A 24,617-nucleotide genomic window follows, 5' to 3' on the forward strand; every position below is an offset into this window, starting at 1 on the left:
CTGAGGTAGGACTTATCGACCCCATTTATCAGGTGGGAAAATGGAGGCACACAGCCCAGGAATGACTTGGTCGGAGGAAAGAGAACATTTTGCTGACCGAGGCCAGCCCATCCACCTGCCTTGCAAAGCAGCAGAAGACTGCTCCGCTGTGCTCCTCCGCCTCGCACAGCATTGCTGGCTCTGCTGCAGGGCTGCGGGATCCAGCTGTCTCTGAGGGTCTTGACTTCCCAACTGGCGGCATGGAGATTTCCTTCCCTCCTGAGTTTTGCACAGGACAGGGCACACAGGGGGAGCTTCACCTGTGCCTGCCTTCCTGGTTGCAGTCAACTTGTCCCGGAGCTCCGCGGAGGCCGTTGTGCACAAGGACAGCTGTGATCAGACCTCAGGAAGGGAGGGGCTCCGGAAATATGCAGGCCCTCTGGCCCTGCACTGTGGGAGCCATGGGGCTGGCATCCGCCAGCCCCTAGGGGCCCTGCCAAGGACTCAGGCCTGGAGAAGGGCCTCCCCACCCTGGCCTTCTTGCCACGTGCCTGGGCTGTGGCTGCCCCGTGGCAGCTGGGGTGCGGTTCCCCCTTCGCCCGGGCAGGCCCCCCTATCTAATCAACCTGGGATCAAGGTTGACAGGAGAGCCTAGAGCCTGAGTCATCAGCTGCTCGGGCGGCGAGTGGCGGGGGGGGGCATTCTCCGGCCCCACAGGAGTGGCTGGGCTTGGAAGTGGACTGTGGGCATGTGGCCCATCCCTGTGCTCAGCCCTGAGCTGGCTGCAGGTCCCCAGGGCTCAGGGAGCCGGGGAGGGGGGGAAAGCGGTATAAGCAGGTGGTGAGGGAGCCCACGTTCATGTCCCAGCTCCAGCTCTTTTTGCCGGGCCTGGTGCTCCTGGCCTCCACGGCTGCTCTGCAAAGTGCAGGTGGCAGCATCTCCTGGGGTGTGTAGAGAGGCAAACGTAATGATGGGAAAACACACTGAGTGGGGAAGGAGGGTCAGGGCCGCCTCAGCAGGGAGCCTGGAGGACCATGAGGCTGGCGGTCCTGGGGCGGGGCACCAGGATCTGAGTTAATTGTTACGCAGGGTCCAGAGTCTGCCCTCCAGGAAGGCGGGGGAGAGGGGATGGGATGCCAACCAGGTGGGGCACAGGGAGGGCCCCTGCGTTGGACCTGCTCCGCCTCCAGACCTGCCTGCCCCCTTATCAGGGGCTGGGCAGGGTTTCCCCTGGCTCTGACCAGGACTGCGCACTCCAGCACCCTGGCTGCTGGTTCCTCGGTGCCATGGGGACCCTGGAGACCCTTCTTCTGCTCAGCGCCCTGCTCCTATCGCCAGCTGAGGCCCAGCAGGGTAGGGCTCTAACCTCTGGGGCTTGGGAGGGCGGACGGGGGAGGAGGGGTCTGGGGATGGGCTGGGTGGGCCATCTCCCCATCTGATGAGAAACTGAGGCGCCTGATAGGAGGGGCAGGTGGAAGAGGAATGGGGTCAGGCCCCTCTCGGAGGCCCCCTTCCTAACTCCAGCCCTGAGAGTGTCCCCCCAAAACACCCCTCTGAATCCCAGACCTTTTCCAAGACCCCTCTGTCTGACCATTCCCAGCCCCCTTCTCCCTCTCTCCTTTTGGGAGCTCCCTACCCTTGCCATTTCTGAGTCCCCTCCCCGCCACCTTCCAACAGCCTCAGAGTATCGCCTGAAGCCCTGGCTGGTGGGCCTGGCTGCGGTTGTGGGGTTCCTGTTCATCGTCTTTGTCCTCATGCTGACCAACCGTCTCTGGTGCTCCAAAGAGAGGTGGGAACCCCTTTCCCCAGCCTCCTGGCCGCCTATCCCTGGGCCCCCCTCCCCCGCCCTTCCCCCTCTCTCCAAAGTGCTGGGCACCTCCTTCCACTTTATGATCCTCTCTGGTCCCTTTCCCCATGTCCCCATTTCCCTGCTCCACCTATACCCTACACCGAGGACAGCCATGTAGTACACGTTTTGCTTCCTGGAGTCCCCCCCCGCCCCCAACTTGGGGGAGACAGACTGAGGCTGTCCCTGCTCTTGCCCTTCTCCCAACCTCACCCCTCCATCTTTATCTCTTCTGCAGAGCTGAGGATGAAGAGGGGTCCATACTGAGAATGAATACCAACCCGTATGAGAATGTGGACTTGAGGTATGCCTGTGTGGTGTGTGTAGACATGGGGGGTGGTCAGGGGGGTCTGTGTGAGTTCCCTCCTTAGGAAGGGCTCCTTAGGGGCTCTCCTCAGGGGAGGGGTAGGTGTGCAAGATGACCTCTGTCTGTCCTTGAACACCTCAATAACATTCCTGCCCCAGGGCCTTTGCATGTACTGTTGATTCTGATTGATAACACTTTTCCCCATATCATCTGGCTGGCTCTGTCCCTCCTTGAGTCCCTGCTCAGATGTTTCTTCCTCACAGAAGCCCACTCTGCCCATCAGCCTTCCTGACACTCTCTATCCCACAGCCCTGTATCTTTCTCTGAACATTCTGCCAGCTGAAATTATCTTTGTCATTTATCAATTTCTCAGCACTAGAGAGTGGCTTTCAGTAGGTGAATTAGCTTTGGTCCTGGCTGTGTCCCCAGTGCCCAACACAGAGCCTGGCACACAGTAGGGTCTTAACAAAGACCAATTGAACAAGTCTATGGTGTGGGATTGTGTAGGTGTCTCTGCACAAGTGTGTGAAGTGGTGTGGATGACACTCTTGGATTCAGCATCTCCCATGGTCCTGTTTCCAGACACGATTCTGACAGAGGGCTCAAGGATATGGTCAGGGCTAGGGGCTCTGCTGGGGCAAGATCCCAACTTGGGCAAAGGCATGAGGACAGGAGTAGGAGTGCAGGAGCTGGAAGGAGACTATCCTAGAAGAGTCTCAGCTGAGCTCAGGATGCGCCTGAGGGAGAGGTGCAGGCTAGACTATGCTTTGTTTAAGACCCAATTCAGCCCTAGTAAAATGTAATTCCTACTCTGAGGATGTGTTGAAGGTTCTAGATCTCACAGGTGCCCCTAATTGGTAGTGTTCTCCCAGCCTTGTTCCTTCTTCCTTCCATCCATCCATCCACCCATCCATCCATCCATCCACTCATCCATCCATCCACTCATCCATCTACCCATCCATCCCTTCATCCATCCAGCCAGCCAGCCACCCATCCAACTATCCATCCATCCATCCACAATCCATCCATTCACCCATCCATCCACCTATGCATCCACCAATCCATCAATTCACCCACCCATTCATCCATCCATCAACTTATGCATGCATTCATGCATGTATCCATCCACCCATCTACCAGTGCAGCCATCCCTGCCTCTACCCATCCATCATCGATCCATCCATCCACCCACTCACCCATCTGCCCATCCATCCATCCATCCACCCACTCACCCATCTGCCCATCCATCCATCCATCCACCCACCCACTTATCCATCCATCCACCCATCTACCACCCCTTCATCTACTCATCCATCCATCCATCCACCCACCCACTTATCCATCCATCCACCCATCTACCACCCCTTCATCTACTCATCCATCCATCCATCCACCCATCCACCTATCCATCCATCCATTCATCCATCCACCCATCCATCTATCCTCTCATCACTCATCCTTCCTTAGGGCAATTGAGACTTAGTTTCTGCCTTTGTAAAATGGAAAAAACAATGCTGACTTGTTAGGGCTGTTTTGAAGATTAAACAAAGATATATAATATATTTTTTGTAAAACACTCATCACAAGGCCTGCCATAGGTAAGTGTTCATTAAGTGGGAGTGACTCTGTTCCTTATTGTGGTCTGGGGCCTTTGTGTTCCTACAGTAAAGAAGGCAAGAAGGAGAAGAAAGAGAAAGAGAAAAAGACTAATAACAACAAAAAGGCTGAGGACAAAAAGTCCAAGAAGAAAGGAGAGAGCAACTTGGGGCTGGAGCTGGAGGAGAAAGAGGAGCCCCAGGACGAGGAGAAAGTCAAGAACACGGCCATGTGAAGACTCCACAGCCACCACCTCCAGGCAGCCCCCCAGAGATGCCACTTCCACGCCCTAGAAGCTATGACCTGGACGTGAAGCCAGCACAGTGACTTCATCTGGGGTTGAGAGTACAGTGCCCTGAATGAAGACACTTGGGACCCACCCTCCCCCCTCAAGGAAGGCTCTTTGTGCATTATGTGGTCTATATGTGTTATGATTGGTTCTGCCTGGTGATTCTTCTTGCACTTGAAGAGCATTCCTGGTTACCAAGAAACCCCCAAGCCGCTGCAGTCTCATGGCTCCACTTGCTTCTACCCACCGTCTGCTTTCTTTCCTCTCTGCCTGATATCTGTCAGCCAGAACTTCCTCCCTCCCACTCAGCCTCAGGACCAGTATTGGCCAGAGGCTGCCTCTTGGGGAGCCTTTCAGAGGGCTCCCATCATCCCTCGGGACTTAGTTTCTGCTGTGGGAGACAGGGTGGGGGCAATGCCCCGGCAGGTGTGGGAGACCAAACTCCACAGAGCCCAGATGCCCAGGGCAGATTAAACGCTCCCCCTGTGATCTTGATTCTGTTGTCCTGAGTCCTGGACTTTGAGCCTGAAGGCCTGTCTCCTAGGAAATCCTTGCTCCCCCCCCACCCCAGGGTTTTGGGTCATGTGACTCCATTTCTGGGAACTGGGTCCTGGAGGGTGGAGGGCCCCAGGGTGCACTATCTTGGGAAGAGACAAGCACTCTCCCCTCCCTGTTTCCATCTACCCTGTTTTCTCCCCCCTCTTCTCACTTTCTCTGGGCCATGGACCTTGCCCTGCATGTTAACCATTTCCTGACGAGAACTCTGATAAAGACTGGCAATTGGGGCTCCCTTGTGGAGCATGTAGCGGTGGGGTTGGTACAGGAACCAAACTAGAAGGCAGGGAGTTTCTGTCTGAGGACATCCCAGGATGGTCCACCAGGGGGCAGAAAAACCATAAATTAAAAAATGTAGCAACCGCCGTAATAGGTGCTGGGGCTGAACACCTAGCACCCTTCTGGTCTCAATCTCTGTCAGTAGGCATTTAGTCCCACTTTCCAGGTGACACTTAGAGACTTAGTCTCTTCCTGAGACTTAGAAAGAGATAAGTCACTGGCCAGATCTCCCTGACTGCTGTTGGCAGAGCTGGGATGGAAGCCCAGGCTGCCCAAAGGATGGGGCATGTGCAGGCTCTGGTTAAGGTGAAATTTGGAGGTTCATGTCCCAGGATGGGAGAGGGTTGTGGTAGGGGGTTATTTCTCCTGGCTAGCTGGGAGAACACTATCCCTCTGGAATGCTGTGTGGCCCCAGGGAAGTGGCCTGACCTCTCTGAGCCTAAGTTGGTTCCTATTCTGCAACGTGAGGACAGGAGTTCTGACCATCTGACTGCGAAGCTTGAAGGAAATGCCAACGGCTTAAGAGCCATTGTATGGCCTGGCACATAGTAGGTGCTCAGAAAATGAATTCCCCAAATTTCCAGAGCCTCCCCTCCCTTGGCTCAGGCTGTAGGGAGTGACTAGGTCAGGGTGGGCCTGGGGCGGGGAACCCAGCGCTGGGATGCTTGAGACGCTGAGCCCCTCCCCATGGTGCCCGGAACCCAGTGGGGGGGGCCCACCTCCCACTTCCTGCGGCACCGGCCACACCCTGCCCTGGGTTGCCCAGGGCAGGCCACTTCCTACTCCCCAGAACTTTCTGACCAGGGGCGAGGACAGGTGGAGCAGAATGGATAGATTCTGGACGACCCCTGGCCAACTCTCCCTTCTCACAGCTCTGGTACCGCGGCTGGTTCAGGCCCAACCCTGTAAGGTCTTGGGAGGGACTGGGGATGGGGTGGGGAAGCGAGTCCCAACCGGGCGGCCAGGCCGCTGACCCCACCCTGCTCCCATCAGCAGTGGCCCAGCGGAAGCCGTGGCTGGTGGGGCTGGGGGCTGCGCTGGCCTTCCTCTTCCTCATCTTTATCCTCACCTTGGTCTATGCCATCTGGTGCCTAGAGTCCCGGGACAGGTAGGTCCTCATCCTTCTGAGCCCCTCCCTCCAGAAATCCCTCTCTCCCCTCTGAGCCCCGCCCCTCTAAGCCCCTCCTTGCGCCGAGCCACCTCCCTCTCTGAGTCCTGCCCCTTTAAGCCCCTCCCCGCGCCGAGCCCCCTTCGCTGTCTGAGTCCCGCCCCTCTAAGTCCCCGCCCCTCTCTGAGTTCCGCCCCTCTAAGCTCCTCCCCGTGTCAAGATCGTCCCCTCTCTGAGCCCCTCCTCTCTCTGACCATCCTCCTGGGAGGTCGGGCAGGACCGGGGAGCTATTCTTTGAACCAGAATCCACGCGGGCCTGACATAACCTCAGTTACTTCTCTGCTGTCTCCCTACCTGCAAAACGAGGATGGCTTCCTTACAGAGAACCCCATCCCTAACATGTGTTTCAAATGGGGCCTGTAAAGTCTTTATCATCCCCACACCAACTGCATCCACAAATCCATCCATCTATGCACAGCCACTTATCCATCCACCCTCTAGCTGTCCACTATCCATCCATCCACTCATCTTCCCGCCACCCATCCGCACGTCCATCCCCCATCTCTTTGCTCGTCGTTCACTCATCCACGGTTTTGACACCCAGGAAGCCAGAGAGGCCAGACGTTAAGAGCTGAGTTTTGGCTCAGGCAGCTCAAGTGCAGGCTTCTGCGCTTCCTTTGTGTTCAAACAGGGCTTGTGTCCTAAGCTGCCTGAGCCTCAGCGTCCCCTTCTGTACCAGGGGAACAGCAGGGGGACGCTGCAGGACTCAGAGGTTCTGCGTGAATTGTAAGAGGCCTGGAACACTGTTAGTCCTTATTAACTTGGGTTATCTGGGCTCTTATCTCCACAGCAATAAAGAGAAGGAAGAGGAGACTGTGAGAAAGGAGGAGAAGGAGGGGGAGGACGACTGGGGGCTGGAACTGGAGGAGAAAGAGGGGCCACCAAACCATGAAACGGTGGTGAGCTCCTCCATGTGAAGGCGTCCCAATCACTTCCTCCAGGCAGCCACCCGCCCCCATGCCTCAACACCTTCTCCACACCCTATCTGCAAAGACCAGGGGAATGACTCCGGCTGGGACTCGGGGTAAAGCATCCCTGAGTGCAAGGACTCAGGACCTGCCCCTGGTTCCTCTGGGAGGGCTCTATGTGCGTCACATGGTCATCATGTACCCCTGCCCAAGCCTGGTCTCCACCTAATGATTCTTCCTGAGCTTGGAGGGCACCCCTGGACAAGGAGCCACCCACATTCCTGAGAACCTCCCCACTCTCTCATTTCTCAACCCATCTGCATCACAGGCTCTCTTTTTACTCACTGTCTGATTTCTTCTCCTGCCTCTGATTTCTCTTGCCCTTTGGATATCATCAGAGAAGCCAGCTCTACCGCTCGTCCAAGTGCTTTTGAGGCCCTGCTTCAGTGAGGCCCTAGGAATAAAGTGGCTCCCATCCCCTCTCCTGGCCTCAATTTGCATCTCTGCCATGTGGGAGCTGGGGGAGCCCCCTGTGCCTCCTATCCAAGCCCCCTTTTCACTGGTCAGAGGGATGGTGGGGAGAAACCATGCAGATGGTTCTTCAAGTCTTAGCAGAATCCAGGGCAGATCCAGCCCTCCTCCTGGTCTCGCTTTTGCTGCTAGGGAACTCGAACTTTGAGCTGGTTCAGAGCAGGGCTGTTTTCTGGGAGATGAGGGCCCCTCCTACTCTGTGCTGAGTTTCAGGCCACTGTCCTGGAAGCTGGGACTCGCAGGGACCCAAGTGAAGGTGCAGGAGTGGGAGTGAGGGGATTCTGCATGACTGCAGTCTCTAACTGTCCTGCACTTCTGGTGGTGGCCCCATGGTGAAGGAGAAGGTGCTAGTCTCAACCTCTTTGCTGTGTGGCCCCAGGGCAAGTAACTTATCTTCTCTGTTCCTAAGTGTCCTGTCCTGTGAAAGGCAGGATAATAGATCCTTTATAAATTGTCTTGAGGACTGAATGAAATACTGTCCGCAAAACCCCTGAGTGCTGAACCCAGTACCCAGAAGACGTCTAATAAACGTCAGCTTTTTCTACGCTAAAATGGTAAAGATGTGTGGGCCTCCTCCCTCAGACTTGGGGGCTCCTGAAGGTCAAAGGGAGTGTTTCCAGACAGCAGCTCTGGGAGCGGAGAAGTTTTCTGCGTCAGGTCTCCTCTGTGCGTGGCCTGGGGCTTCGGTGGGTGGCGGTGCTGGGGGCGGGGGCAGGGGCGTTGTGGGGGGGAGAAGGGAGGGGCTGTCAGGGCTCCTCCCTTTCCGCAGGGACAGGACTTCCCCACTAGGGGGCGCCTGGGGCATTTTTTTTTCACTTGTCACAAGCCTGCCCCTTTTTATGGCATTCAGTGGGAAGCCAGTACTGGGACAGACCCTCAAAACCAAAAACTGCTTCACCCCAGAGGCCCATGGCCGAACGACAACAAAGGCTTTCCTTGAGATTAAAGGCCAGATTGAGCCCCCTATCCCTGCTGGCGCTGACCCCAGAATGAACCTCCAGACCGCAGCTGAACACTCCATCCCAGCTGAACCCCCATATGCCGCTGGGCCCCCACTTTCAGCTGAGACCGTGACCTCCGGACTGAGCCCCTTACCCCGACCCCTTCCCCTCAGCGAGTATGAGTTATTTTCTTTTTTTTTTTCCTTTTCTAGGGCCACTCCCGTGGCATATGGAGGTTCCCGGGCTAGGGGTCTAATCGGAGCTGTAGCCGCTGGCCTATGCCACAGCCACAGCAACCCCAGATCCGAGCCGCGTCTGCGACCTATGCCACAGCTCACGACAACGCGGGATCCTTAACCCACTGAGCAAGGCCAGGGATCCTCATGCAACCTCATGGTTCCTAGTCGGATTCGTTAACCACTGCACCATGACGGGAACTCTGCAAGTATGAGTTCTGTACCTGTTACTGGGTGGTGTGGTTGGGCTGGCACCTGCCTGGGTGCCTCTCAGTGTGTCTCGGAGTCTCTCCGTGCCTCAGTTTCCCTGTCAGTGAAAGGGGATATAAACGTCCCTCCCTGTCCCTCCCGGAGGCTTGGAGGTAAGATGGAGGGAGCTTGTGCACCAAAGAATTTTTTTTGTTTTGTTTTGTTTTTCTAGGGCCGTACCCGCGGCATATGGAGGTTCCCAGGCTAGGGGTAGAATTGGAGCTGCAGCTGCCAGCCTACACCCCAGCCAGAGCAACCAACGCCAGATACAAGCCACGTCTGCGACCTGCACTACAGCTCACGGCAATGCCAGATCCATAACCTACTGAGCCAGGCCAGGGATTGACCCTCTGTCTTCTTGGATGCTATTCGGGTTCCTTAACCGCTGAGCCACGATGGGAACTCCCAGCAAAGAGCTTTTTTTTTTTTTTTTTTTTGTCTTTTTGCTATTTCTTGGGCCGCTCCGCGGCATATGGAGGTTCCCAGGCTAGGGGTTGAATCGGAGCTGTAGTCTCTGGCCTACGCCAGAGCCACAGCAACGCGGGATCCGAGCCACGTCTGCAACCTACACCACAGCTCACGGCAACGCCAGATCATTAACCCACTGAGCAAGGGCAGGGACCGAACCCACAACCTCATGGTTCCTAGTCAGATTCGTTAACCACTGCACCACGACGGGAACTCCCCAGCAAAGAGGTTTTAATGCACGTCTGGGGGCGGTGGTGGCAGGGGGCGTGTCTCTGGGAGACTTGAAATGAGAGGCAGGCAGGATAGGGGATAGGGATTCAGATCTCAGCCCCCAAGAAAGTGAAGGGACTGCCCCCCATACCCATGGTTCTTCCCTGACCCCAGCCTTTGAGGGGTCCCTTTGGCTTCAGGGAATGAGCTGGGCATGGACACAGCCAGCTCTGAGTGGTCAGGGGTTGGGTGGGAGAGGATGGGGGGTTGGAGTGCTGGGAGGGCCAGCAGGGGCTCTGCCCAGGCAGGTAGGGAGGGCCTCCTGGAGGAGAGGGTATCGGAACCAAGTTAATTCCCACCCCCTCCTCCTCTGCCCACAGCCCTCCAGGGGCTCCCATCTGCCCGAGGGAAAAGCCCAAGTCCTCCCATGGCCCACAAGGCCCTGTACAACTTGTTCCTGTCCCCTCCCTGCTCCCACCTCCTCCCTCTCTCCCCTTAGCTCACTCTGCTCCAGGCACATGAGCCTCCTTCCTGTTCCTCCAACACACCAGGCACAGTCCTGCCTCACGGTCTTTGCACTGGCTGTGCCCCCTGCCTGGAAAAGTCTCCTGCCAGGAGGTTGTTTCCCTCCCTCTCTTCAAATCTCTGATTAAATGCTCTTTCCTCCCATGAAGCTGACTCTCCTACCCCTTTATTTGTCTCACTGGTGCTCACCTCTTCTGACATACACTTTTTATTTTTTGGCTGCACCCGTAGCACATGAAAGTTCCCGGGTCAGGGACTGAATCTGAGCTGCGGCAAGGCTGGATCCTTAATGCACTGTGCTAGGCTGGGGATTGAACCTGAACCTCAGCAGCCACCCGACTCGACGCAGAGAAAATGCTGGATCCTTAACCCACAGTGGGAACTCCAGACATACTTATTTGTATTGTTTATTGTCCTTTCTCCCCAACTTGGAATTGTAAGTGCCATGAGGGCAGATCATTTGGGGTGTTTTTTCTCCATTGTGTCCCCAGTACTTGGTACCCAGCAGATACTCAGGAGAAAAATACTTTTTTTTTTAGGGCTGCACCTGCAGCATATGGAAGTTCCCAGGCTAGGGGTCAAATCAGAGCTGCAGCTGCTGCCTATGCCACAGCCAAAGCAGCGCGAGATCCGAGCTGCTTCTGAGACCTACGCCGCATCCGTGGCGATGCTGGATCCTTAACCCACTGAGCAAAGCCAAGGATTAAACCTACATCTTTTTTTTTTGTCTTTTTGTTGTTGTTGTTGTTGTTGTTGCTATTTCTTTGGGCCGCTCCCGGGGCATATGGAGATTCCCAGGCTAGGGGTTGAATCGGAGCTGTAGCCACCAGCCTACGCCAGAGCCACAGCAACTCGGGATCTGGGCCGTGTCTGCAACCTACACCACAGCTCACGGCAACGCCGGATCCTTAACCTACTGAGCAAGGGCAGGGACCGAACCCGCAACCTCATGGTTCCTAGTCGGATTCGTTAACCACTGCGCCACGACGGGAACTCCTAAACCTACGTCTTGATGGACACCAGTAGGGTTCTTAATCCACTGAGCCACAACGGGAACTCCTACTCAAATAAATGGGAGTTTGCTAGGTGGGAAAAAAAAAAAAAAAGGAAAGGCATTCTGTGCATATATAGAGCACAAACTGTCCTTGGAGCCAGGTAGGAGATGGAATTCCCTGTGCTTGGCACAGAGCAGGTGCTCCATGGATGCCCATGAAATTTGTTGATCAAAGAGTCTGGGGAATTCTGAGACTGGTGGGGGAGGGAGCCAGGCTGGGGAATAGAGGGAATGCTTCCTGGAGGAAGAGGGTGTTGCTGTGGGACCTGAAGGATTCTACACAGATAGGGAGACAGTGATGGGCAGAGGGGAAGCTGGAGCAAAGGTGTGTGAAATGGCCCATCCCAGGAAGGGATCTCCCTTGGGGCAGGGGGGATAGAGGAGCTGCATCTACAGTGGTTGTAACCACAAGGTGTCCAGATATTGCAAAATGTCCCCTGGGGCACCTCTGATCTGAAGGTCTCAGAACACCCGCCAGCTCCCTCAGGGTTGGGGGTCCCTGTTTCCTGAGGCCACCTGCCCCTTGGCTTGGGCACACAACGCAGAACAGCTCAAACAGAAAGGAGGACCCGAGACAGCCAGAAAGAGTCGAAGCATAGCTTGTTTAATTTTTATACATTTTTTCTTTTTTCTTTTTTTTTGCCTTTTATTGAATCTTTTATGGAACCCCCCCTTTCATTTTTTTTCTTTTTTTCATTTTTTTTTTTTTTGCATAGGGAAACAAACAAACAAAATAATAACAGCCAGAGTCACTTTCTGTAAATGGTACTTAGGTAGGCGCGTCCGCGGAAAACCGAAATGACTGCTTAATATACAAGGTTATGATCGGAGTATGATGTGAAGGAGCAGGGCGGGGGAGCCGGGCCAGGAGAAGGCTGGGCCTGGCTCTGCCCCACGTCCCCTGGTCCCCCATCCTGTCCCCACCTTAGGGAGGAGGAGGGGCACAAGGTGGGTAGTGGGCCTGGCCCGAACCTTCTCATGACATGGGTTCATGAGCATGGGTGTGTGTGTGTGTGTGTGTGTCTGTGTGTGTGTGTGTGTTTATCCATTGTGTGCAGCAAGCAGAAAGCGAGAAACAGAGAGTAAACTATCCTGGTAATATTGGTAAAATACAAAATGGGGAAAAAAAACTCAAAAAATATCTGAGGGAAAAGAATGAACAGCAACACCACTAAAAAATCTTAGAAAGAAAAGAGATGAAGAAAAAAGAGGAAAGAAAGTTCAGAGAGGAAAATGGGTCTCTCCCTCTCTCCCCACCAACCCACCACTGCCCCCCACGACCTGCGTTCTATCCTCAGGCACTCTGCCTTTCTGTCCCCACGTGCGGTTCTGGGAGGGGGAAGAGGCCAGGACCCCTGGATTTGAAGGGGCTTTGGTTTCAGGGGGGCCTGGCTGGGACCTGAGGTGGGAGGATGGGGTGTTGATGCATTTGGGGAATGGGCTTTGGGGGTTCACAACTGGAGGGGGGCTGAGGTGGCCCCGACCCCTTTCCAGTGGGTCCCCTTCTAGCCAGGTGGTGTGAAGCAAGGGCTGCAGGGAGAGTGGTGGCTTGGGCGTGTGTGACTTTCTTCCTCTCCTGGAGCCCTTAGTCCTGCTGGATCCCGCCTCCTCTTTCCTGAGGCCTGGGGGACCCCCAGGGAGTGGGGGAGGAGAACCCCAAAGCCACACCAGCAGACATGTGAGGCACTGCTTGGGAAAAGACTGTTTTGGTATCGCTGGCAACAAGTCCTGCTGGGATTGCTTTGGGTCTGTCTCCCCCGTCTCGCTTGGGGGGAGAGGGTGGGTGGGGGGTGGGCCTCCGGGCCAGCTCGGACCCCACACGCTCTGAAATGCTTAGGGATGGATGGACGCGGGGGAGGGGGTGGGGGTGGGGAGGAGGTGTCAGTTTGGAGTTGAGACTCTCAGGAAGTGTCCAAAGGGGCAGAAACGGAAAGACAGGAGGATGCAGGGGAAAAGTCGGCCTCAGAGAGAATCCAGGCCAAAATAAAAAGTAGCCACTGTATAATCTGTAGTACGAGAAAAGAAAGTCCAAAATTATATATATATATGTATATGTATACTCTAGCCCTACACTGGAGTCAAAGTACCGTTGGAGAAGCCAGAGTGGGGGTTGGGGACCCTGTGTGTGGTCTCTTCCAGGGGCTGGACGGGTGCTCCCGGCCCCGGGTCCTGCCTCACTGGCCGCTGTCCAGCCATATCTGCTTCCTCCTGGAACACTGCTGTCTCTGGGGACAGAAAGTTCTGGAGCTGTCTGCTGCTTGGGGAGCTGCAGCAAGGCGCTCCCTCCCAAGTCTCTCCTTTGGGGTTCCTTTCCAGTCTGATTGTCTAGCTTGGAGTGGGATCTGGGCTCAGGGCTCTGCCAGAACCTGAGTTTCAGCCATGGGCACGGGGGACCCCAGATGCCCCCATCTCCGCGTGCATCCAGGGCCGGGTCTGCTCCCTCTCCATACCTCCCTCTCCACCCCGCCTGGGGTCTGGTGCCCTCATCCAAAGGGAGAAATGGGGCAACTTGCATCTACTGGGGAGGTCTCCCTAGTCCACAGCAAGGGCTGGATCCCAAGGTCAGGCTAGGGGACTCTCCATGGGATAGACAGTGGGTGAGTGGGTGACAGTGGGCTTGGGAGGGGATGGGGTTTGCCAAGATGTCAGTTTCATACATATCAAAAAACCACCCAACACACCCTGCAGGCCCCCCGCCCCCGCCCCCTCCCAGACATGAACCCAAAGTGCAAAGGCTAGTGTTTCTGCCTTATTCAGACACACAGCTGGGGGCCAGGAAGGGTGGTGCTTTGGGTGCTGTGAGGTGTGGGTCATGAGGGACAAGATGGTCCCAGTGAAACCCTTGGGGAGGGGTCCTGTGGGGATGTGCCACCCACTCCCTCTGCCACTGGCTGCTCCCACATCCCTGGCGTGGGCCTGGGGAGTGAAAACCAGCAATCAGCCCTGGGGAAACTGACAGGCATGGCCTTGGGCTCTCAGGCCAAAGGGCAGTCCTTAAGGGCAGTGTCAAGGCCAGTGGAGGCCTCAATCTGGGCTCTCCCTCTGTCCCCTGGGGCTTGCTGAGGTGTCTTTTTGGAAGAAAACATGGCATGAGCATATGGTGGTGCATGAAAGCCAGGGCCTGTCTGCAAGGCCCCACCCGGCTCTGGAGACAATTCGAAAATCTGAGGTGTCGGCTGGAGGATGAGTGGGGACCTTTCTCCTGGTGTATCCCCATGGGAGATGGCTGAGGGGCGTGGGGGCGGGGAGGGCCAGTGGTGGCCAGGAGGGATGGCCTGAGGTTGCAGGACCCAGCCCTTTGGTCCTCCTGCCCAGACACCCCACTAACAGCTACTGTCTCAGCTTTGGTTGAGTTAAAGTCAAGGAAATTGGGGGGGGGGTGGAGTGGAAAGAATCAAAAAAAAAAAAAAAAAAAAAAAAAAAAGAAGAAAAAAGAGAGAGAAGATAAAACCAAGTAAAAGACAACAGCATGGCCAGCCCCCAGGACAGGGCTTGGGACGCGGTGCCCGCGGCCACTCCTCACGCCCTGGCCCCCTGCCGCCGGGCCTCCAATGGCTGAGCTAGACCTACAGGTACAGACAGACAAATATTGCATATATCGGGTTTGGTTTTCATCTTTTTGTTTCACACCAGACCCCCTCCACAGTCACAGCTGGAAGACTTGGTGGAACTGGGTGGGTGGGGCAGGAGGGACCTGCCACCCAAGGCCAGTCTCCACGGGTGGGTCCTTTGGCAAGAAGGAAGGGGCTGCACAGGGGGACGAAGGAGTGGGGGTGGGACAGCGATGTGACCCTGAGCCAGGGGGACGCCAGCTTGCAGGAGAGGTGGGTGGGGGAGGTCTGGCTGCCAGCAGGGTGGTTCCCCCATGGGGACACCGCCTGGGTCGTGGGTGCACGCGTGGCGTCTGGGGGGCTGGCCAGCGGCCCAGTGAGGGGAGAAGCCCTTGCTCAGGGCCCACCCCTGAGGTCTGTCCGCTGCTTGTGGGCAGGGGATTCAGAAATGACCCCTCTGGAGCCCGAGGGTGGGGCCAGGGGTTGCAGAGCACCAGGGGGCACCCCCAAAGCAGCAGGAGGCGTGGAGACAGAGCTGAGGGTGGGCTGGGGGTAGGGCGATTGTTCCATGGATTGATTTTTTAGCAATGTGATTTTTAAGCATGTGATTTTTCTTTTTTAAATTCTTAATTTCTTTTACAAATAGAAATACGTCCCTTTTCAATTTTTACTTTTTATTTCATGTCACTGTCTTTTTTTTTTTTTTTTTTTTTAAACTACACGAGCAGTGCATGCAGCTATCTGTGTGCGCTGATATTGTTTAAAGGTAATACTTATTTTCGGAAGGCAAGGCACATCATGTGGTAGAAAATTTCGTGCAAATTAGGAAACATGGAATTTTTTTAAGGTTTTTTTTTTTTGTATCTTTTTTTTCTTTTAAAGAGGAGGGGGTGGGGGGAGGGCTGGGGAGGGCTGGGGAAGGGAGATAGAGCCAGGTATAATTTGCCATGCAGATATCAGCCGCCGCGAGCTGACGTCAGGAGCCAGGTCACAGGAGTCCTTGACTAAGCACCATGCAAAGTTAGGTAGCTGGGGGCCCGCCAGGTGCCCCCTCCCCTACCCCGCCTACCCGCACCCTAAGGTTCCCAGCTGAGAAGCTTCCAGACACCATCAACTGCACGAGCCATCCCTCCTGCCCTGCCGGAGAGTGACCCATGCTTTGGTCCCCAACAGCCACCTGGTGGAGGGGCCCTGGGGACAGCCGGACCAAGGGTTCTGAAACCCCTCCGGACAGCGGGAGGGGGGCTGGTGGGAAGGGTCTTGGGTCTTTCTCCTTATGATCGAGTGGGTTTGCCAAGCCCCTTGGGCTCGTTTGGGAGGAAAGTCCGGTGTCTGGGGAGGTGGGAGGAGGCTGACCAGGCCCGGGGTATAGGCAACCGGAGGAGAGGGCCAGGCTGGGAGCAGAGGAGGTGGAGGCCCTGCCCAGGGCAATGGCTTTGGCCTAGGCCCAGGGATGGGGGATGTGGTGGGGAAGAGATTCCCCAGCGCCAGGCATGGAGGAGACCAGTTGGGGCTCAGACGGATGGGCCTGGTGACCCTAGAACACCTAACACCCCCTCCCAGGCCCCCCCACCCAAGATGGCCATCCTGGGGTGGGGGCAGGGATGGAGCTGGGCAGCTGGGGTGAGGGGGCACCTGGTATCCCCAGGTTTAGTGTTTTTGGAGCGGCTCAACGGAAAACGCTTAGCGGATGAGATCCCCTAACCGGCTGCAGGGAGCCCCGAGGTGCTGACCCTCCCCACCCCCATTCAGAACCCTCCCCGTCCAGGCGCCATGTGGACTGCACTCGGCCTGGCTTTCTCTCCTTCTGGTGGGCCAGCTGCAATGAACCTCCCGGTTGTGCCCCACTTTGGGGAGGGGGATGAAAGTGCAAACCATGGTCCCCTTTTGGGCCGGGAGGCACCAGGGAGGGGGTGTTGCTCCAGGATGTAAGGCACTGGCAGAGGAGGTGTGTGTGGGGGGGCACACCGGCTTCCCCAGATCCCACCCCTGCGCCACAGCATGGCAGGATGCTGGGGGGATGCCCAGCTCTGCCCCTTGGGCCCATTTGGGGCGGGGGTCCCATCTCTCTAGCTCCCAGGGAGGCATAGCAATGAGGGGTCAGCGACGGGAGGGACCAGGTTTTGGGGGAGGAGGGCGGAGGATGCCCACGGCCACTTGCGTCCCAGCTGGACAAAGGGGAGGGGGGCGGGCGGTGGGAATCAGGCACTTAAACCACTCGCTCTCACCTCCCACCTCCATGGGCTAAGTGGGGGGTCCTCCCCTTTCAGGGCTTGGGTGGAAGGAGAGTCAGAGGGGTGCCCCCTTGGGAGCTCTGGGTCTCTCCCCTCCACCGCCCCCAGCCCCTTCCTCGGAAAGTGCATTTCTTACAGTGTGTGCAACTCGGAGCCCTCCCCCCTTCCCCCAGGGGTGTGGAGCCGGGGCTGGGGTGCGGTGGGGTGGCCTCCTATGCCTGGGGTGGGGCTGGGGGTCATTTGCATAGAGACATCTCCCAAACCGGGTGGCGTGGGGCTTCGCGAAAGACCAAGTCCCCAGTGCGCTCTGGGGCAGGCGGAGGTCCATGACTACAGGACACTCCTGAGAGTATTGGCCACGTGTCCTGGGCCCCTGGCGACGCCCGGGGTCTCCCCACAACCCTCTTCTGCCCTCGTCACTTCCCTGCCCACCTCGGCCTCCATGGTAGCCTCCAATGCCTCCAATGCCCGCTGCTGGGGTCCTCCACGGCCCTGGCCCCGTGGGGCCTGCCTCCCCACTTGGCAAACAGTCGCAGGGGCCCAGCTGATGTCCAGTGGAGAGGTGGCCTCGCTGGGTGTACCGCCCTGTTGGCCGGGCGCGGGCACCAGGCTGCGCTCACCTGGTCCTGGGCAGAGGCGGGAGCGGCCGTCCCTCCCAGAGCAGCAGCAGCGAGAGGAGATGAATAACTTAGGGAGGCCCCTTCGCGCCGGCTCCCAGGGGTGGCAGGGCCTGGCCCTCTGGTCCAGTCCATCCGGCCGTGGCTTCCCAAGAGTCCGAAGCGTTGCCATCTTTACCTTTTGTCTTCTTGGTTGGGTGGGTTTGTTTTTATGTGTGGCTTTTTTCTTTTTCCCTTGTTTTTTTTTTTTTTCTCCTTTTTTTCTTTCTTTTTTTCCTCCTGTGTGTATGTGTCTGTATGGTTTGTCTTTCGGCCGGGCTGGGCGTCGGCGGGGTGTTCTTGCTTGCTTTAGCTTTCCACCGAAAACGTGGGCCGGGGGCCAGCTATGCAGCCCCCCGGGATTCCCGGGACGAAGGAGCAGGGCGTGGGAAGAAATCTTTCTTATCCCAGATACCAGGACTGGGTGGCCCAGAGAAAGAGAGAGAGAGGGAGAAAGAGACAGAGAGATGGGGGTCAGGCTCTGACAGCTACTGCCCATACCCACCACGGCCCCCCGACCCCCAACCCCGGGACCTGTGACCTCTGTCTCCCCTATCCCAGATCTGTCATAACCTGCTGGCTGAACCCTGGGCAAGTGACCTTGCCCCTAAACAGTGCTGCTACATAAAAGTCAGGATGCCCAGGGAAAGCAGAATTCTGGATACAGTGAAGAGACCTTTTAACACAAGTATATCCCTTTCAATTTCGGGGATATGCTTATGCTTAAAAATTTTTTTTTTCTTCAATCCTTCGATTATCTGGAATTGAAGTCTTCATTTTGCTTTTTTTTTTTAGGGCTGCATCTGTGGCATATGGAAGTTCCCAGGACAGGGTTCCCTACACCACAGCCACAGCAACACTGGATCCAAGCCACGCCTGCAAGCTACGCTGTAGCTTTTGGCAACACCGGATCCTTAACCCACTGAAGGAGGCCAGGGATTGAACCCACATCCTCATGGATACTCGTCGGGTTCTTAACCCAGTAAGCCACAACAAGAACTCCTGGAATTGAAATCTACCTGAGCATCCTGTAGTTTTGTTTGCTAAATCTGGCAACCCAACACCTTTGAGCCTTGGGCCCTGAGAATAAAACGGGGGGGGGGGGGGCGCGCGATGGTTGAATTTTTATGAAGCACCACCATATTGAGGCTCTGGGACTACGGTGGCTTGTTTCCTTTTTTGTTTTTAACATTTGCCTACTTAATGGTTTCCCCAGAACACCCACAAAAGAGGAACCCTTGCTTCCTACTCCGTTTTGCAGAGGAAAAACCAGGCTCATAGAAGTAAAGTAACTTGCCCAGGTCCACCAGCGTGGGAGGGGCAGAGCCGGAACTCAAACCCAGGCCTGTGAGGCACCAGTTGTTGCTTGTCCCTTGCCTGGGGCTGACCCCTTAGCCTGGCCTCTGGGGGGGTCATGACCCCCACTTTACAAAAAAGGAGACGGAGGATCCAGGACAGGAGGCCAGCCTGCACAGACTGCCCCAGTCTGGGTCTCCCCAGGGAAGCGGCTGTACAGCCCCTTCCCCTGAAAGTACATCTTCCGCCCCACACCGCTGAGGTCACAGCAGAGCTGTCCCCCCAACCCCTGCTGTAAATCAGTAACACCCCTTCCCACCAGGCTGCCCTCCAGCCGAAGGGCCATCCCATAGAACTGGCGCCGAGGCTCCCAGCCCCCCACCTCCAGCCAAGTTCAAGTTCATCTTGGCCATTACCTCATGTCTGGTTTCCGTTGGCAACCAGACAGATTCTGGGCGTGACCCTCCCCTGTGGTGGCCGGCCTCCCCTAGGCCCTTCCTCCCTGCCTCCTCCCCTCCTAGGCTCTCTGCTAGGCTCTGGCCCCCCTCTGTATTGGGGGGAGGGGGGCAGACACCCTCAATATCCTTCCCCATCTGCGTTGCCAGGGGCAAGGTCTGGGCTCTGGCATTCCCTTGACCTGGCCGGAGCCACCAGTGTGGCTTTGGGCACATGGCTTAACCCCTCTGGTCCTTAGTTTGCTCATCTGCTGAATGGGTGTGATGCTGAAGGAAGCTGGTGGTGTCTGGTGTAAGCGGGGTGGGGGGTTGGGGAGGGGGGGTGTCAGAGCCCACAGGCCCCATTCTGGGGGCCACAGTGAAGGACGGCTCAGGACTGGGGGGATTGACTATGAGAGCCGAGGGGTGGGGGGATACAAAGTGCACAGTGGATCAGGGAGAGATCAAGTGACATTGATCATGGGGAGGGGATATCGATCAGGGGGAGAGGCCCTGACTGGGGGCAAGGCAGGAGAAGGAAGGGCACGTGGCGGCGAGGGGGCAGGGGCGGGGGTCAGAGAAAAGCAAACCCACCAGGGCTAATGAAGGCAGAGGAAGTGCTGACTGGGCCAGAAAGGAGAGGCCTCTCAGCACTGAGCCCTTTGCACAGGGGCTCCAAGAGGGGGGAGCGGGTCTCCCGGCTCCCTCCTCACCTTTCCCTCCCTCTGGGGTCTTCTGGGGCCTTGGGCACCCTTAGTGCAGGGACATTTAGTGCAGGGCCTGCCTGCATGGTGCTGGAGGGGTCCTCCCTCAGACTCAGACTGAGGGCCTTGCCTTCCCACAACCCCTGGGGGCCTGTCACCCACCTGTCACCTTCTGTACCTTCTCCCCCCACCGCCACCAGCCCAACACAGTTCTTTCCAATTCCCAGCCCTGGCTGTGCCCCTCCCTCCCTCTAATCCCTCCCAAGGCTCCCTCTGGCCCCCAGGCCAAAGCCCACATTTGAGGGTTTTCCACATACAGGCTGCCTCTCCATCGTTTCCGGCCTTTGGCAGTGCTGAGCCCCCTGACTGGACACCCATATCCTTCTCTGCCTGACACCAGGCTCCCCTCCCCGCCCAGAGAGGGCCCAGGATGCCCCTCTCCCAGGCGCCCCCATAGTCCTGGTCCCACCTGCTCTGCATCCCCAGAGGGGCCTGCTGGCCTGAGAGGGGTGACTAGAAGCACAAAGAACCAAAGGAGTCCCCCCACTTGCCTTGATTTCCCTCTTTCCAGGCCATCTGCTGGGGTGGTGGGGGTGGTCCCACCTTCCTCCACGCAAGGCTGATAATGGGGAGGGAAGGTGGAGGGGGGGAGGCTGGGGAAGGGTTAAGAGGGCAGGGCCCCCTCCCTGTCACTTTTATTAGCTTTGGTTTCTGAAGCAATTAGGACATTCCCAGCCTCCCGTGGGGAGGGATGTGAGTAGAGGCGGGAGAGGAAACGCCTGGCTCCCTGAGCACTGTGGGGGCAGGGGTGTCCATGGCTGGACAAAAGCCAAAACCCAAATCAGGGAGTCCTGGGGCCGCCCAGACTGGTGGGTGACCCTGACTAAATGACCCCTCTGTCTGGGTCCCGGCCTGGGCTCCATAAGGCAGGACACAATATTTTGGGTGTACGAGGGTGTATGTATGTGTATGGGGGGAGACCTTGGCCTTTCAGTGCCCTTTTTGGATAAAATTGTCCCCTAATGGTCCAGACCCTTCAAAGACTCCCCAGGAGGTGCCCAAGGCCAGAAGAGACTGAGGTTCAGAGTGGGAGAAGTGGATCTCCAGTCTCCTGATCCCAGCAGCCCCAGTTAAAGTCTGGGCAGGGAGGGAGGGGGACAGCCAGGTCCTTCCTACCCACTCTGATCCCTTGAGCACCAGCAGGAATCTGGTCAAATGCTCTCCAGGCAGTCAGGCTGTGGTGGGAGGTTCCTTGGGCCTGGTCAGTGTGGCTGATTCTGGTCTGTAGAGGATGGGGGACGTGGTTACCTCCCACCTCCTCCTGCCCCTGTCTGCGGCCTCTGCTGCAGGAGACCCTCTCACAGTGGCTTGAGGATCTGAACATGACCCTGGGGGACCCCAGAAGTCCCTATGCTCTCTGGCTCTGGTGATCTGGAGAGGCTGGGGGGCCAAAGTTGGGCCTTGGAGGGCCTGTGGCAGCTGGTGCCTCCCTGTTTTATATCCCTTGACCCCTTCCCCAGCACACATCAGGGAGTGGGCCCTGGGGCCCAGCCACCACCCTGGAACACCATCTGCCAGCATGCTCCTGGCCTGTACACAACACAGGTATGGGCCCCAGACCGAAGGCGGGTGTCAGGGCCACATGGGCTGGGGCTGAGGCCACCTTCCACCCTGAGGGAGGCTGGGAGCCAGGAGTCTCAGTTCTGGACCCACTGAGGCTCTGCCACATACGACTGTGCAGCCTCAGGCAGCTTACTCCCCCTCTCTGAGCCTCCCTGTCTGGCCCTCAGCCAGCCCACCCTGGGGCAGCAATGTCAACTCCGCCTCTGCCCCCTCCTCCCAACCTTGCAAGAGGGGGACTCGCACGCTCTATTGGGAGGCCCTGCCTCCTGCCATGGGCCTGTCCCTGGGATCCTGGGGTCCTCTGCCACCCTCGACCCCCTCTCCTGTGGGCCCTCTGGCTGGTGTGGGAGGGGATGAAGGCTGGGGGTTGAAAGCATGGGCGGACGCGCTGTGTGATCCTGGGCAAATCTCCTCGCCTCTGTAAGCCTCAGTCTTCCCGTCTGTACAAATGGGGCCAGGGTTGTAATAACCTCAGCCCCACGGCAGCTCTGCCATGACTGTGCCCTGGCAGGAAGTGGCAGGCAGAATTTGGGGCCATACCACATCCCCGGGTGTGGGCTCGAGGCCCTGGAAGGCTGGCCCCCTGCCACGCTCAACAGCCACGGCGCCAGGGGTGTGGCTGTGCGAGTGGCATAGGACCCAGCGGGCCGGCCTCTCCCTGTGCGCCCGGCCGGCCCCTCTGCCCTGCCCCTCCCACCCCCCCCAGCAGCCGGCCTCTTGGCCCCTACCTGTGCCTGATAAATGCCCGTTGGATCCCTTGGTCCTAATCCCACAAAGGAACGGTTTGCAGGGGACGTGCCGGGCGTAGAGTAGGCTGCGGGGAGGAGAGAGACCGAGAGCCCGTTAGCGCAGGGGCGGTGCAGGAGCACCAGAGAGGGTGGCTACTGCCCAGGGTCACACAGCTGGGCCTTCGCACCCAGCACCGAGTGCCTCTGAGCTTGCCGCCCTCCCCTGGACAGTCCGGGCCCCCCTGAAAAGCCCACAGTCTTGGGCCCTGAGGGTCACGCGGGCGGGCGTCAGCTGAGAGGGAAGGCACAGGATGAGAGATTCATCATCTAGTAACCGCCTGTGAATTATTCAGGGTGTTCCACTGCCTGGTCCATCCTGCTCCTGTGGCCTGCATCCTGCGCAGGGCACCATGAATTATTGAGGGCATTTTATTTATTAATTTTCCTCCTGGAGAGGGCCTGGGGAAGGCTGGGTGTGTGCATACACGTATATATTTATATTTTAATCTCACTGATTGCGTCTTGTCAGTGAGTGAATGATTCACAAGCCAGGCTGGGGAGGGGACAGCAGGGAGGAGAGATGGCAGGAGGGTCCCCCACGTGGTCTCAGCCACAGCGCGGGTCCGTGGGAGGTAGTGAGGCTTGGGGGGGCTTGTGGGAGGTAGGCTGGACCTGCAGTTAAGAAGCCAGTGCAGGGGAAAGGAGAAGATATCCACCTTTATTCCTCATCTATTAAGTGTCTACTGTATGCTAGCACTGGGCACCACCCCACTCAGCGCAGCAGACATGATTAGTATGTCCATTTCACAGACAAGAAAGTAGGTAGAGAAGGGTGAAAACCAGCTCTGGGTGCCGACTCTGTACTTTGCACCCAGCCTCCCACTAAACACTCTCCCTGATTTGTTTCATGGACTTGCTCTCCACTGTCCGCAGGTGACTGTCCCATTTTGCAACTGAGAGAACTGAGGCTCAGAGAGGGGAGGACGTTTGCCCAAGGTCACACAGGGAGCAAGCTGAAGGGGCAGGATTCGAACCCAGTGTGTGCACCACACCCGGTGTTCAGAGAAGGCCTGTCTGCATGCGAAGCTGCCCCGAGTGTTGGCGGACAGTGGGTGCTGGGGAATAAACATAGGGGCTGGGGTGCTGCGTGTGGGGAGTGGGGCCAAGAGGGCCCAGACGGACCAGCTGGCCCCTCCTGCTCGGGTGGGGGAGGAATCTCACTTGGGGAGCAAGGGAGAGAGATACACTCAACAGGGGAGGGTTAGGAGGAGAGGCTGGGGGCAGAGCCACTGCTGATGGGGTGGACCCTGGGACAGGTGAGCCACATTTAGAAAGTGGAAGAAAGCTCTAGAAGGTAAGGAGACCCACCCAGGGCCCTCCACCAGGCTATCAGCTGGGAATGCAACCAGAGAGTGGGAAGTTCTAGAAGGCCAGGCAGCCAACCCAGGGCCTCCTTAGGTCAGGCAGGCAGGTGGGGACTGTCCTGACTAAAGGTGTGGCCCAGCCCCAGTTACCAGCAGGAATAGGTCCATTTACCCCCAGAATCCAGAACTCTGGAATTTTTATGTAAGACGTTCTGATTTTAAAACAGTAGCAGCAGCAGCAACAACAACAACAACAACAACAACAACAAAGGATTCTCCACATTTTTTTCCACAAACAAAATGCATCTGGAGGCCGGGCCTGGCCCTCCCGCCTGCCTCCCGCTTAAAATCTTCATCTACTATCAGCTGCTGGTTACAGGGAGGGTTTAGAGGCCCAGAGCAGAACACAGGGGCCCAGGCCACTGGGCCAATGGGGGCAGACCCCGGACTTGTCCTTGGCCATCCCCTAGGGCTGCCTTGGCCCTTGTGGACCTGACCACGCAGTCCCAGGCCCCTATCTGGGGACCCACCAAACTCGCCGGGACCCACCGGGTGGGCCTGAGCCCCTGACCCCAGTAGCAGGGCCAGGGAGGGGAGGGGCCCCTCGGGGATGCCCGCCCTGCCACGGGCACCACTTCCCGAGTGCTTACAGGGCGAGGTCGGCGACGAGCTTCCTCCCTCGGAGGTGGGTTTGGTGGCAGGGGGGAGCGCCAGCCGCGGCAGCCCGGGGGGCGGGGGTGCCAGCATCTGAGCGGAAAGGCAGTGACTGGACATTTTGAGCTGGCCACTTCCATTTAACTGAGGGGAACAGAGAGACAGGTGGTTAAGGCGGCAGGCGCCCGCGCCGCCTTGGGCTGCATTTGCCTGCGGCCCCGCGGGGTCGGGT

At 57.4% G+C, this 24,617-nt stretch overlaps 3 protein-coding genes across 9 annotated transcripts in view; 2 read left to right on the forward strand and 1 right to left on the reverse strand.

Annotated features, from left to right (window-relative positions):
• The first annotated feature begins 1,098 nt into the window (after positions 1-1,098).
• On the forward strand, positions 1,099-4,512 carry SMIM24 (small integral membrane protein 24). Its single transcript, XM_021084123.2, has 4 exons — positions 1,099-1,332; positions 1,657-1,768; positions 2,064-2,129; positions 3,798-4,512. The coding sequence occupies exons 1-4, from the start codon at positions 1,113-1,115 to the stop codon at positions 3,961-3,963; spliced, it is 564 nt and encodes a 187-aa protein (XP_020939782.1). The 5' UTR covers positions 1,099-1,112; the 3' UTR covers positions 3,964-4,512.
• A 1,103-nt stretch (positions 4,513-5,615) lies between these two features.
• On the forward strand, positions 5,616-8,010 carry LOC146405534 (small integral membrane protein 24-like). 2 transcript variants are annotated; one of them, XM_085013288.1, is made up of 3 exons: positions 5,616-5,756; positions 5,845-5,959; positions 6,810-8,010. In XM_085013288.1, the coding sequence occupies exons 1-3, from the start codon at positions 5,678-5,680 to the stop codon at positions 6,934-6,936; spliced, it is 321 nt and encodes a 106-aa protein (XP_084869414.1). In that variant the 5' UTR covers positions 5,616-5,677; the 3' UTR covers positions 6,937-8,010. The 2 variants fall into 2 exon arrangements, with proteins under 2 accessions (XP_084869414.1, XP_084869415.1); XM_085013289.1 differs by having other exon boundaries at positions 5,848-5,959; positions 6,810-7,409.
• A 7,397-nt stretch (positions 8,011-15,407) lies between these two features.
• The window catches only part of NFIC (nuclear factor I C), a 69,555-nt gene continuing 60,345 nt past the window's right edge, over positions 15,408-24,617 (reverse strand). For 2 of the 6 annotated variants that reach the window (NM_001444520.1, NM_001444516.1), the window contains 3 exon segments: positions 15,408-18,002; positions 22,368-22,453; positions 24,382-24,529. In NM_001444520.1, the coding sequence (NP_001431449.1) occupies positions 17,985-18,002; positions 22,368-22,453; positions 24,382-24,529 (252 nt within the window). In that variant the 3' untranslated portion in view covers positions 15,408-17,984. 6 annotated transcript variants of the gene reach the window in all.

This window comes from Sus scrofa, chromosome 2, assembly GCF_054392235.1.
Source record: "Sus scrofa isolate SSC_HxYL_T2T_F1_AM1 chromosome 2, Sscrofa_HxYL_maternal_Yorkshire_Landrace_v2.0, whole genome shotgun sequence".
Classification (NCBI taxonomy): Eukaryota; Metazoa; Chordata; class Mammalia; order Artiodactyla; family Suidae; genus Sus; species Sus scrofa.